The 14,633-nt window shown below is 40.5% G+C and overlaps 1 protein-coding gene across 1 annotated transcript; it reads left to right on the top strand.

The window, feature by feature from the left end:
• Positions 1-4,507: 4,507 nt before the first annotated feature.
• Positions 4,508-9,876, top strand: LOC122323501 (globoside alpha-1,3-N-acetylgalactosaminyltransferase 1-like). The gene is made up of 9 exons (XM_043217365.1): positions 4,508-4,798; positions 5,685-5,714; positions 5,800-5,835; positions 7,172-7,207; positions 7,358-7,393; positions 7,488-7,532; positions 7,782-7,814; positions 7,901-8,035; positions 8,174-9,876. Exons 1-9 carry the CDS (start codon positions 4,740-4,742, stop codon positions 8,862-8,864), a joined length of 1,101 nt encoding a protein of 366 aa, XP_043073300.1. The 5' UTR covers positions 4,508-4,739; the 3' UTR covers positions 8,865-9,876.
• The last annotated feature ends 4,757 nt before the right edge of the window (positions 9,877-14,633 follow it).

Genomic DNA, 14,633 nt, shown 5'->3' with positions numbered 1-14,633 from the left:
ACGTCATAGACGGGTGACGTCATGGGCCAGGAAGCATAAGAGTGCGTGGAATAAGTGTGCTTAAGCCCCCTCTGGAGAGCAGCGGTTAACACCACAGTATATGGTGTCCACCTGCCTCCGGTGCGCTCAGGGATCTACCCCACCAACCCTGCCAGTGTTACAGATTCAACCATGATGCAGGCTCGTATGACACCTGCTCGGATCGACTCGATTCTCACTACAGTCGCGAGAGTGAGAGAAGGCCGGTTACTCACTGTCAAGCAGTTTTAGACTGCTGGGTCTGATGGCAGCTGCGTCCAGTGCCGTACCTCTTGGCCTGCTGTACATGAGACCCCTACACTGGTGGCTCAGGAAAAGGGGGTTTCCTTAAGGGGAAATCAGCTTTGCATGATCAAAGTGACATGTGGAAGACGACATATGGAGGAAGCCCGAGCGCTGTGATGGGAGCGCCTTGTTGCCGTGTAATGCTAGAGATGGGGAGCGGTCATCAATGGCCACTCGGCCTGCGGCCCTTGGAGGAGCTGCCATCTCACGTGGCACATCAACTGCCTGAAGGTGCTAGCCGTGTTTCTAGTATTGAAACACTTCCTCCCAGGTGTAAGAGACCGACATGTGTTGGTGCGCACTGACAACACATCTGACGTCTCTTACATAAACCACAAAGGAGGTCTGCATTCGCGCCCTTTTGGGCCCAGGACAGACTCCTCTCACTGAGAGCCATCTACATGCCCAGGTATCTCAAATATGGACGCAGACGTCCTGTCAAGACAGGGGCCGGGGCCCAGGTAGTGAATGCTCCACCCCGAGGTGGTAGAGCAGATCTGGAGAGAATTTTACCAGGCAGAGGTTGACCTCTTCGCGACACAAGAGAAAGCACAATGTCCCCTCTGATTTTCTCTAGTTCATCCAGCTCCAATGGGGCTTTACATCCTCCCTCCTTTCCTTTACAGGGCCAGGTCAGCAAAAGCTCAATTGTGTGTGTCCGGTGCGAGCACTGGACACATACGTCCACAGAGGTGCCCTGTGGAGTAAGAGTGACCAGCTGCTCGTCTGCTTTGGCTCCCCTAGGAAGGGTTTTCCAGCAGGCAAGCAGACGCTAAGCAGATGGATCATGGATTCCATTAACATGGTGTATGAGTGCTCTGGTCTTCTGCCGAGGCTAGGAGTCAGGGTCCACTCAACTTGTGGTGCTATCGGCTGCTCTGTCCTCCTGTCCTAGACTGTACACAGGGCTAGGACTAGCGAGTCTGGGGGCGTGGGCATCTCGTTCCCCAAAGCGTCAGTTGACGCGGCTCGAGTTCCTGAAGAGGAACATCTCCAGGTTACAAATGTAATCATGGTTCCTTGAAGGAACGAGACGCCGCATCTCGAGGCCACACTTGCGGCATCCCTGCCCGTGCCCCTCTTCATGACAGAGGCAGAGGCCAGCAGCATTCCACGCGTTCTCATGCTTCCTGGCCCATGACGTCACTCGCCTATCACGTCTCACCATCTCACTGGTCTGCTTGCACATACGCACAAACGAGTCATCATGCTGGAGGGCGCTCCACAAACGCGGCGTCTCGTTCCTTTGAGGAACCATGTTTACACTCGTAACCTGGAGATGCTCTTCCTCTATAAAAGTTTTGGCTTTCTTGTAGTGGTGGTTCTGTGTTTGCTTTTGGCTTAAGGATGTTTGTATTGATTTTGTTATTAGTTGTGAGACTTGTTCTGTCTGAACACTTCAACATCTTGTGTCAGATGGAAATGGAAGCAACTAAAAATAACTGCCTTGTTTTAAATGCTTTTCCTTTCTTAAATTAATAAATATTTAGTTGCAGCCTCACCAACCACCTCCTTTCATCTTTGAGGGGGTTGTAACAATATGATTGTTGTAACACTGGGCTGGGACAGGCAAGTCTGGGGGCGTGGGCATCTCATTCCCCAAAGCGTCAGTTGACGTGACCACACTGGCTGCATCCCTGCCTGTGTCCACTTCATGACAGAGGCTGAGGCCGGCAGCATTCCACCCGCTCTAATCCTCATATGCTATGATATGAGGGTTTCTTAGAATAAGTAAAATGCTCATTAAGTGACTTAAGTTCTAGAGATTGTTCATGTACTGATATTTTAAGGTGGCAGAGGCTGAAAAAACGGCAAGCTTTTTAAAAATTATGTGATTCTCTCACATTGGCGGAGATGTGGAATATCTACTACTAATGATTCTGAATTTATTTACAGTTTCCGATCATTACAGTTTTGTTAATGAAAATCATTGTAAAAAAATTTACAGTAAACTACTGGCAGCTAGATTTGCCTGTATAATGCTTTAATCTTACAGTACACCTACTGTAATATACAACAACAGTTTATGACTGTAAAATATTGGACAGTACTGTGCTGTAGAATCTATAGGATGTACAGTATAACAAAAGATGGCTTTAAAACATCAGGCTTTCATTATCACAACATTGACTTAATGTGTTTCGGAATAACTGAACGCATGAAATTAGCTAACTGCACGATTTGTATTATCTTATAACTGTACTTTTGACACAATATGCCAATCACTACACAAATAAACAAGATTTGAAATTGACAAACTGCTATCCTTAAAGGGTAAGCTCGCCCTCCTTAAGCACACCCACGAGACTTTTGTTCATTTTCTTAGCACATATGAAGATATTTTTAAATCAAATCTGAAACTTATCTCTCAAAGCATTCATAAACAGATCATAAAATAAAATAAAGGTAATTTTACTGTTTTATGGTCACTCTTCACTACGTGGCCCAGACCCTCCACTGCTTCACTAGATAGGCTACTCAGTATACACACTACTCATTGCTACCCATACAGATTAAGTAAGCTGAGCAGCAGCACACGGTCAGCCAACAGGAACTGCTGTCAGCGTGCTCTTTAATTACCCACACAAGAATTTAACTATTAGGCAGCACTCGCAAATGAAATAAAAGCTTCTACACAACAGGACTTGACTTGGGCATACACAGAAAGTTTCAGTCAAGAGCTGGGGAGACGTGATTCTCTCTAGCAGCGTCTGAAGGCTACATTTATACTGATCTCAGACATGCCCACAACGAGCGGCAGCTGGGAGTTATCAACCTGAGAGATAGGGAGGGAGAGACAAAGTGCACACGTTTATAATAAAAAAAGAAAAGGAAGTCATAAACGCCTTGGGGAGTAACAATCTGTAAATAAGTAACAGAGACGTTTTATTTTGTGTTTATTCATTAATATATAAAAAGAAGGATATTTCATAATACTTGTTAAACAGTACAAGAAAATTAAGTAGAAGCATTTAAGCGCTGTAATATATTTTAAAACAGTAATATATATACATTTTAGTAATCTCTTTATTAATGATAAGTTGTTTTCACAAAAGCAGATGAGGCCGGAATATGAACATAATCCACTTAATTGTTCAATGTTTTCCTTATAACGGTTTTAACAGTTTTTTTTCTATGGGAACAACAGAAAGAATAACGCAGGCTTGAGGGTCTCAGAGCAACCGTTCTTTATTGAAATTAAACCGTTTTTTATTAAAAAACAAAGCGGGACACAAACGTGGATTTAATTCCAGCACTGCATGTTTTTGACATTTCCACACGCTAACATAACCATATTTACTAAATTTCCTATTATTCCGTAAAGAAGAGGGAAAAAAAAATGTGCCAAAGTTCAAAAATCTATTCAAAAGTAAATTTCTATGCAAAAATACATTTCTGGTTGAAGTAAATTTGTCATCTTGGTTTTCAGAGTTTATTTAAAATTAATAGACACATCTGTTTATTATTTTTTACAATTATTTCACAGTTATTTTAATTTCTGATCTATGCTTAAAAATTGAAATAAAAGAGTGAAGAGTATTTCTACGCACACTGGAGGACCATGAATGCAATTTCTGTGCTGAACCCTTTGATGGGTTTAACCACACTCACAGCGCAGGTTACAGGAGGCTAAAAGCCATGCAGAAGTAAGTGTGTTTGCAGTTTTAATAAAAATTTTCATAAACAAATCAACTTCTATTCATGAGGAAATTAAAATGTAAACATTAGTAGTGAAATTTTACAGTTGTACTGTAAAAATGGTTTGTTTTCTAAATTGTTTAGAAAATTACGAATAAGCTTACAGTAATGTCAATTGTTTTGTTTGGTGGGTCTCGAAAAAGATCACACTGGTCTAAGCGGCTCGTGGATTCGAAAAGTGTGATATATATGCTATATGTACTTACAAGTCATTTGCCCACTGACTAAAACAAAAACTATAGATTTCTTGTAAGATTTGTTTTGTTTGGATGATGCTAGACCTTCATGATTATGTATATATAAAACATAATGCTACGTCCCCATAAAATATGTTTTAGTAACATGAAAATTGTCTTTCTTTGGAAGGGTTTGCCGTCGTCATCCTTCTCTGAAGTAGGAGTAGGAAGTTGACAGCCTTAATGCGATAGGAAGTGAACACCTTTTTCTTTTCACTTGAAATCCTTTATTTGGTCCTTTGCTTGCATGTCTTTGAGATAGGAACAGAGATAACAGAGAATAATGTCACAAAAAAAGTGACAACATTGACCTGCGGCAACTATAATTGCCGGTGGGCTTGGTTAGTTTCACTCTATAGCATAGCATTTGAAAAGCACACACTCCTCCTTCCTGGATCTATATCTTTCTCGCTGTATTCCTCTCATTTATGCCTACGTCTCTAACGTCATATCAGTGTGGACTTTAGTATTCCAGGAATAATGTTGGCCCGTCACCTTCGTGTTCTCATAATTGTGTTCATCGGGATAGCATTGATTGGGTAAGTAATTACATTTTTAGCAATATTACATTGAATAAAATATTACATTTTTTGCCTTTGTGTTCGGGCTGTGAATTGACGGCATAATAATGCAGTATTATCTCAGAAGTCGGTAGCGTTACCACCGCTTGTTGCCTGGGAAGAAAGCAAAGTATTAGCAAAGTATTGCCACTCTGTTCTGCTTATGCACATTAGTTTTAACGCAAACACTTTTAAGAAAAATATTGTAAAACTGCATTTTATGACCCCTTTAAAATGCATACTTTTTATTTTAAGCTCAAGATGTATCATATTATATGTTTAGGTTTAGGTTCTGAAAATGCTGAACGATGGCAGGAAAAGCAAACGTATTGTCGATTTTCAGCCCTGCAATTATTACTCTGCATTTTCTGGGTACATGACAAGCGTAAGACGTAAAACTTTAAAATCTGAAAGCTAAGGCTAAAGCCGAACAAAATGAAACAATGGACCTTTTTCACATTTTTTCCCCATATATTTTGTCATTTTTTCACAATCAGTGTATTAACAGAGCTGTTTTAACAATTATTATCATTATTATTGTCTTACTTTTCTTGTTTTATTTTAAAAAGACATGCTTTCTTTATTTGTTGAGGCGTTACTGAGCAGCTGATGAGTAGCAGAAACGGATGAGATCAGTTTCAGGCAGATTTGGACTTTGAACCCTGGCAAACAAGCAGAAAGACTCGTGCAGCGCTGTTTGAATAAGCTACATGCAATTCACGCGCATTTTATAAAACAGTTTATTTGCCGTGGATTTGCTAAACAGTTTTGGTTGCTGAACATTCAATGTATGCGTATGCGTATATTAAAAAGTTGCATACTTACAGTGATCTCTTCTCATGAAATGATGCGCTTTTCTTTTCAGGCTCATTTACCTCATCAATGCCCAATGCAGGTGAGAAAAACGCGGCACAGATGCAATAGACGTAGTGTTCTCTTGTTTGCATTACTGAATAATTTATTTTTGCTATCGTTTTAAGCTGCAACCAGCAGATAACCAAACACCAAAGCTTTGAGTGAGTATACACATACATCACAACCGACACACAAAAAAATGGTTTGTCATCTGTTTTGACCTGTTTTCTTGCCACAATATCCTGCCATCAGATCTTGCAGCTCTCACACATAAGCACGGCTTGCATACATCTGCTCTCTGCACAGCAAAATAATAAATGTTAAAATCAAATCATTTAAAAAATGTACATACTATCCCAATCTTTTCAGCGTTACATTAACACTCTTTAACACTATGAATGAGTTAAAAATCAACTGGTCCACACCGAAGTGTTCATTTTTCATTTTTCAATACCAGTGTAAACAGTTACAGTTTAACAGTGTATTGATTTAACATTACAGTACTGTCCTCTGTTTTGACATAAAAATGAAAAATAATAATAATAAAAAAAATAATTTTGAAAAAAAAAAATAATAAAAAAAAAGCACCAATGTTCAGGTGAATTATTACTATTGTAAATATTTTTCCTTGCACCGAAATGTCTTTATATTCAGCGTTTTCAGCACATGGAAAATATGGTTCTAACAACAATTAAAACATCATAATGTCTATGATAATTGCAAATGGCGCCCGCAATATGAGCACGTCACTGTTTTTTCTTTACTTTTATCACCGGCATATTGTCAGAATTTCTAGTTCTGACTTTATATCTAAACTCGCGATTCCTTGATTAAAAAAAAAAAAAAAAAAATTTGCAAAGCATAAATTTCAAATCAATCGATAAAATCTGAAAAATGGCCCAGCCCTGCTATGTCACAATTAAAATTGAAAGAGAATGGTTAACGTGGTATTAATGGTTGGTGCTTATTCATTACTGCTTCAGTGTAACATAATATGTAAATGGGAACATTTGGTTATATTGCAGTATGTGACAGGCAGAGAGCAGAATAGATCTGAAGTAATTTGTTTGAACTAAATATGATGCTAATAAATATGCAAATTAATATGTTGCGTGACCCATCACCACACGTGATTTTGCTGAGTTCAATGTGTCTGGGTCAACATTTTCATCCAAAAATTGAATCTACACCTAAACCTAACCTTACCCATGAGTGATGCCTAAAATCTGTCCAGGCACCAAACAATAATCATAAGCCTAAAAAAGCCTAAAAAAAACTACTTTTTCAAATCTAATTGGTTAATCACAATGTTGTTCTAGGGTCAACTCTAGGGTCAACAGAGATGTTGATTATTGCACTCAGCAAAACCAGGTTCTGCACCCATGGCCATAAGTCTCACAAAATCCTGTTGAAAACATTGACACAGATGCTGGTATTAATGTACAATATTTGAGAAGTTTGCAATTGTTTTATTTTTATTTATTTTTTTTTTTTAAGCTGCAATCAGCATTTAACAGAACAAGCCACCATGAAGTAAGTAATGATTATAATAAATTTCATAACTTTGTTACATCAGGCGACGGCCCTGAATGTGTGTGTTATTCTCTTGATTTAAGAAGTTTGCAATACTGTTTTATTTTTTATTTATACCTTATTAATATCGTTTTTTTTCACCATTTTAAGCTGCAGTCAGCAGATAACAGAACAAGGCACCATCAAGTGAGTAATGATAACAATAAATGACAATGAAACAAATAATAAAATGAAATTTAAATGAGTATGATTCTGTATGAGTATGATATGTTTCATTCAGGCAAAAATGGAAGCAAAAGATCTATGGATTGTGTTCAACACCAGGGTGTGTAAAACTTCATCTTCTTAAAAGTGGCTTTATTTTTAAGTTAACCTATGAGGGCTACTTCTACTTCCGTGAAACATTCTTGGTTCATGGTTGTTTTTGTGGTTCTGATCAAATGCCAGTGAGAGAAATAATGATTCATAGTTGTTAAAAAAAAAAGAAGCTGTGAACCCATGTTTTTAATGTCTATCAACTTCATGAATCAATAAAATGTCTGTTGTTCTCTCTGCTTGTTCATTTTTATTACAGGCTGTTGTACAAGCAGCCAAATGTGTTGGTAGGGTGAGTATTGTGTTTTAACTATCAACCTGTTCATACTGAAGGGAATAATTGAGATGATCACAGCCTGAATGTGTGTTTTAATGAAGTCGGAAAGATGTTGCTTCTGTGTCACCATGGGCAGCTCCAATCATTTGGGAGGAAACCTTTGACCCCACCCTGATCGACTCTATCTACAAACAACTCAATCTAACCATAGCAACCACTGCCTTCGCTTTGGGAAAGTAAGTCTTCATGATACCTGTATTAATAATTCTCATTTGTTTCCCCTCCTCTGTTTTTCGTGTTTCTGGAATCAGTAATCATTTAAAGATAAATGAACCGTAATGCATCTCCCTGTATTTGTTTTCTCTGTTTGCTAGATACACACGTTTTGTCAAAGATTTTCTGGAGTCAGCAGAGGTACATTATTTCGTCGGATTTCGAGTGCATTTCTACTTGTTTACGGATCAACCAGAGTCGATTCCTGAAGTGAAAATGGGCGAAAACCGTACTTTGACGATTCTAAAGGTTCCAAGCTTGAGCCGATGGCAAGACATCAGCATGAGCAGGATGGAAAAGCTGGAAAAGCTAATAGAGAATGAACTAGCTAATGAGGCCGACTACATTTTTTGCCTTGACATAGACACGAAGTTCTATGGCCGGTGGGGTGCAGAAACTTTGGGTCGTCTGGTAGGCACGATACATCCTTGGCTTTTTAATATTCCGAGGAGTCAGTTCACATATGAGCGTAGACCAAAATCTAAAGCATATATTCCACTTGAGGAAGGGGATTATTATTACGCCGGTGCTGTATTTGGTGGCTCACTGGAGGCAGTACATCATCTCACCAAAACCTGCAGGGAGCAGCTGAGCATCGATGCAGCAAACTCCATTGAGGCGGTATGGCAAGAGGAATCTCACTTGAACAAGTATTTCCTTTTGAACAAACCCAGTAAACTACTCTCTCCTGAATATATGTGGCGGGACATCAATGAAAAAGCAGCCCCAATAAAAATAGTTCGCTTCACTAATGTACCTAAAAACTATGCTGAGATTCGTCCAAACCCGTAGCAACTGGTGGCTATATTCAGCTTCACAGACATGGTGTGTTCTCACAGACTTCCAGTAAGACATTGTGAATCTGTTAACAGGTAACATGGGCAGCAGAGGAGACGACTTCTCTGAAATGGATAATACACATTTTTATGAACACAATGCGGAATCGGAAACAATATTTGCCCAAATCTTTTTAAAGAACACACTTAAAAATATCTTATATAAATACAAATAAAAAATCTCAAAAGAGCTTTTTTAGCACTTTTTTAGAAGTGCTATTTTACAAAAAACTTTTTCATTATCTAAATAATGTTTTTGCTAAAGTGGGTCATGCTCTCAAGTTGTTCAGCAATGATGTCACAGGCACGTTTCGTAATAATAATAAAATTTCATAACGGGTGACTCGACCTACTCATCATTCATTTTCAATCACTTGATGGAGAAACAACTTAGGACTTGAAAGTCTTTACTCTTCCTGATAAAAAGACAACGTCTCATATAACTTCCATGATATCTATAAATAGTTATCACATTTTTTGCAATACTGTTTAATCTAACTGCAATTAATCTGCATCGCAATTTGTATGTGCTCCACTGAAAATCCTTAGTTTGTTTTTTACTTTTAGGAAGAGAGCTGAGCGAGGAATTTTAGGAAGCTATAAGGTCTGAAATGTATGGAAAACTTCTCGTTTCTCATAATAATGTGAAAATATACACACACAAACTGTATAAATACATAACACAATGTCAAACATCACTGCCACTGTTTTCATAAAAACGTATTAACCACAAAAATGGAGTTTAGGGAAAATACATACATGCCACCAGTCCGCTTCAGGTTGAAGGTGTGATTTTCTGAATTTGTCAGACCACCATGAATGAAGTAATCATTTCACTGGTGATGCTCCAATGCATGCAAGACATCTAAACAACCTCTGCAATACCCGAACTCTAATGACATTGGTGATATGTTTGATGAAAAGTAGCGGATATAATGAACAGAAAGAGATTAAAAATCTGTAGCTCAGCTTTTTTTTTCAATCTTCTTCTGTGTATATAATCCGACCTCGATCCGACCCAATTGCATAAAGCACTGTGCCTTTTGAGTTAACAGGCTGCCATAATTGGAGTTGTGTTATGAGAAAATTATTTTTGCTTTATTGTTTTTTGCTATATTTGCTAGATTTAGAATGGCATCATTGATATCTATGTTTGACAGCATGACAATTTCGGCTCAACAATTTTATTACAAAAGTTATTTGCATTTTTGGAAATATCATTGATTATTTTTGGTTTCGGAAAACCATCTCAGTTTTGTAAAACTCAGCAACATTCAGCACAAATGAACACTATACTAAAGGGTTAGTTTACTCAAAACCTCACTCACCCTCAAGCCATCCTAAGCGCGTATGCCTTTATTCTTTCAAACAAATCCAATCTGTGTTGTATTAAAAATTTTCTAAGCTATGTCATTGCAGTGGGCGGGTACTTACATAAAAAAATAAGTACAATGTTTATTGAAGTCATATTGTATTGCGAAACGCTTTTGCTGCTATTGAGGTGGTATACAGGTAAGGTTAGGGACAGATGTAGTGGTATGTAAATGTAAAAACATGTATGTACACAATAAGTGCATAGTAACAAATTATTTATTTAAATGTAAGTACATTGTAATTTAGGCCACCTAATAAAAAGTGGGACCAAAAAATATCCATAATAAACAATTTATTATCACTTCAGCTATTTGTCATATGCTAAAGCAATCCCGACAGATTGTGTAAGACATTCGCGTTGCATGATTAGTGTCAAATGCAGAGAGAGAACAAAACAAAACGCCGGTCACGAATTAGAAGAACAAAACATAGTTTTCTTTGCTGCTACATTTCTGAGAGACACGCACGAGAGATGTGGATGTCTGAAACCACATGACATTACAGGAGGCCTTTATACACCCCTCAAAGCCTGCTTTATTATGTTCATGGGCACTTTATTTACTGTGTTTCAGACTGTTAAATGAAAACACCCCCTCACTACAATGATACTTTTTTCATTCTATTTTTACAGTCATATCTATTAAAACAGGGCACAAAAACAATCCCTATGGAAAATGAGGGAAGCATGCAAAACATCTCCAAATCTATGAAAGGAATCATTTCTGTAATAATTCACTCACTCAATTGCACCGTGAACTAAATTTTACCTGTTGCAAAATTATCTTCTAAAATTATCTTCCTTTTTTATGTAAATTATTTTGTAAACCAAAATTAATATTTGATGGCAGATATGTTGGCTGTATAAGCACAAAAGCTGATTATTTAAGCTATTTATTGAAGCCTGTCCTATAAAAAATTATTAATGAATTATATATATACACAGTATATAACTGTATACTTATGCCAGCAATTGTGTATTTTGTATTTTTGTCTAAAAATTTGAATTTAAGATGAAATCCTCTGCAATTAAATTGAATCTTTTTAAATTAAAAAGGAAACAAAAGCTGCATTCTTTGTCAGAAACTACTTACTTCAATGACTATTTTTAAAAAGGTGATAGAAACAAGAAAGCACTAGTTGTAACCAAGATATGTATCAGGCAGTCAATAAGCAAGCTGACTGAAGCTAAAAATAACAACCCTGTGGCCGAGAATGACTTCCACATCCCTGGAGAAATAAAAAAATTTAAGGAAATGCTGCTCCTTTGTCACTGTTGTGGTTTTGCGGGGAGGAGCACTCGAGAAGTAAATAAACTTAAACAGATTTAATTTCGAACGGGCAAAATAATAATAATTACAGGCAGACAGGACATAAACCAAGTATGTAACTGTTGAGACTATTTCACTCAAACGGCTCTTTACCAGGAAGGATCAACTCAAGGCGAAATAAAACACAAGACAAGTTTTTGGATTTTTAGCTTGCAAGGATTGCGCTGTCGGTTGCAAGCGGGAGAGAAGCAGGTTTCTCCTTAACCTCCCTTTTGCCTCCAGACGGATCTCAGTCCGCCTGAGGCCGGGGCCGGGCAGGCCCCCGCCTTCCTTTGCCTCCTTCCCTGCTTTGCCTCCGAAGCTCAGATCGCAAGTCACTTTATTTATAGAGGAAAGGACAGAGCAAGATAAGTAAAAGCAACAGGCAAAACAAAGACTTCAGACATGTTCGTCACATAAGTTATGACTAGTCACATATCTTTTTGTGCGTCAGAATCTTCATTCCCTCAGATTCCCCTGGCACCCATACCAGTCTAAGATACTATATAGAGGCCATGTCATGTCATGACCTAGAACAAGACGTGTTATACCAGATGGAAGCTGAAACTGAAGGATCAAAGTTGCATAATGTCAATACATAACCCTATCAGTAACCTCGACGTTCGGACCAACGGAATACAAACACACAGGACTTAAATACACAAGGTAATTGAATAAATTACCTTGGACTCGAGGCTACAAGACACGGCTGAAGACAATAATACAATTAACATGAAGGGAAGGTAGGGCACAGAGAGCACATGTCACGAGACAAAAACAATAAACAAAGAGTCCAGAGACGTGACATAACTCCCCACTCGCGGAAGGTGCCTCCTCGCACCTAAAGTAACATCAAAAAAAAAAGACAAAAAACAAAACTTAGAATTGGGGGATACCGGATCTTGGGAGGAGGTTCTGGTGGAGGACGGCCCCCCGGAGGGAGTAGGCAGACAGCAGTCCAGGGAGGTGCAGACGGAGGGAGAAGCCAGGGAAGAGACAGGAGGAGTCCAGAGCAGGAGGAGATCCAGAGCCCAGCCATGATAGTCAATGGTGGAGCCGACGGAGGGAGGAGCCATGAAGGGGGAGCAACCATCGACTGCATGGGGTGGAGCAGGTGGTGGAGGAGACTGATGCAGAGGCGAAGAGCCAGGGTGATGCCGAGGTGCTGGAGGACGCGGCAGAGCCAGAGCGACAGAGGACTGAGGTTGAGGAGCCAGAGGGAAGGAGGAGCCTGACAGAGCCGGAGGGAAGGAGGGACGAGGCGAAGTCGGAGGAGAGGAATCCCGAGGTGACGGATGGTCGACGACTGACCAAGGTGGAGCCAGAGGGACGATGGAGCCTGGTGGAGCTGGTGGACTGATGGACCACTGTGGAGAGGAGGGAGCTAGGAGCTAGGAGCCTAGGAGGAGCCAACGGGTCTGCGAGCCGAGGAGGAGTCCGGGACTCGGAGGCGGGACGGTGAGGCGAGGGATCCTCCACCCACGACGGTGATGGAGACCGGCAGACCCGTGGCGCACACCAGATGGTGAGCTGAGGATGAGCGCAGGGGCTGCTGGGATCCATCGACAGCGTGTGGAAAGGGATTGGAAGGGTGGGAAAACTTGAGGCGGCACTGGAGGGAGCACACGGGGCACGGGCACTGGAGGGAGCGCACAGGGAACAGTCTCTAGGGTGCGCTCTTGAGGCAGGCATTCAGGACAGCTGGGCGGAACCAGCGGGCTAACAGAACGGTTGGGCGGAACCAGCGGGCTAACAGGATAGCTGAACAAGAACAGGAACTCTGGATACAGGGGAGGTGCCCAGTCTAAATCCAGGTCGACATCGTCCAGCTCCTCTTGTAGATCCAGCAGCCCCAGGTGGATAATCAGCTCATCCTCAGCCAATGTGTAGTGGGCGGAGCTCCACTCCGTGCTCTTGTTGCCAACGGCTGTCTTCACTGTGGCGAGCTCTGTTGCCGGCTCACGCAGTCTGTCGCAAATGGTGCCATGGTCGTGCCAGACTCCGTGACTGCGCCATCGGTGGGCTCAGAGCCCAACTCTGCGACGTGGGGAGATGGTGGGCTGGGCTCTGGATCTGGAGTGGGGCTGGTGTCGTTGTCCTCCAGCGCAACAGTCATTGACAAATTGTACGACACCAGCACCCACTCGATGTATGCGGCGATGCTTTCTCAAGGGCCGTCCCCGGGCAGCTTCACTCGTGTGGAGTTGTCGAGTCCCCGGAAGTACAGTGAGCAGAGGAAGCTATCTGGGTAGTGCGAGTCATTTGCGAGGGCGAGGAAGTCCATCGTATAACCCTCGAGAGAGCGATCCTCCTGCTCCAGCAGGAGGATGAGGAAGTTGGGGTCGTCATAAGGGGGATCCATAGCAAAAAACAAAAGGGGAAATACGCCGCTTTACTGTTTAGGTCCGAACGTACCGTCACGGTCGTGATTTCAAGGGAAGGAGCACTCGAGAAGTAAATAAACTTAAACAAATTTAATTTCGAACGGGCAAAATAATAATAATTACAGGCAGACAGGCAGGCAGACGGGACATAAACCAAGTACGTAACCTCGACATTCGGACCAACGGAATACAAACACACAGGACTTAAATACACAAGGTAATTGAATAAATTAAACAAGAGACGGCTGAAGACAATAATACAATTAACATGAAGGGAAGGTAGGGCACAGACAGCACATGTCACGAGACAAAAACAATAAACAAAGAGTCCAGAGATGTGACATCCTTACATTGAGATAATAAACTGGACAGTGTTTGAATCACTGCCAGTTGCAACCTTTTCAGAAATGCACTAGTACGATGATCAGCTGCTTGTGCTATACTGTCAAACCTTCAGGACCTCTTTTTTTTTTTTTACAGGTGGGCTGGTGGTCACTTTCAATTCATTTAACTCTTTGTCAATGTTGGTAGTTTCATTTACTGTTATTAAGCACATCCAGCCATTGCCAAACTTGGTGATTTCATAGGTAAGTGTTAAAAAATATTACAATTATCATGTAAAGGAATAATAAATAAACAGATACTTTTATTTACTGGGAC

This window comes from Puntigrus tetrazona, chromosome 19, assembly GCF_018831695.1.
Source record: "Puntigrus tetrazona isolate hp1 chromosome 19, ASM1883169v1, whole genome shotgun sequence".
Lineage (NCBI taxonomy): Eukaryota > Metazoa > Chordata > Actinopteri > Cypriniformes > Cyprinidae > Puntigrus > Puntigrus tetrazona.
This window is presented reverse-complemented; position numbering and strand designations above follow the sequence as displayed.

Bases quoted from the DNA above. Each gene is read 5' to 3' on its own strand.
- LOC122323501 (XM_043217365.1), top strand. From the start codon at position 4,740: ATGTTGGCCCGTCACCTTCGTGTTCTCATAATTGTGTTCATCGGGATA. The intron at 7,208-7,357 runs GTAAGTAATGAT...CACCATTTTAAG, and splicing joins ACAGAACAAGCCACCATGAA to CTGCAGTCAGCAGATAACAG. The intron at 7,533-7,781 runs GTGTGTAAAACT...TTTTTATTACAG, and splicing joins GGATTGTGTTCAACACCAGG to GCTGTTGTACAAGCAGCCAA.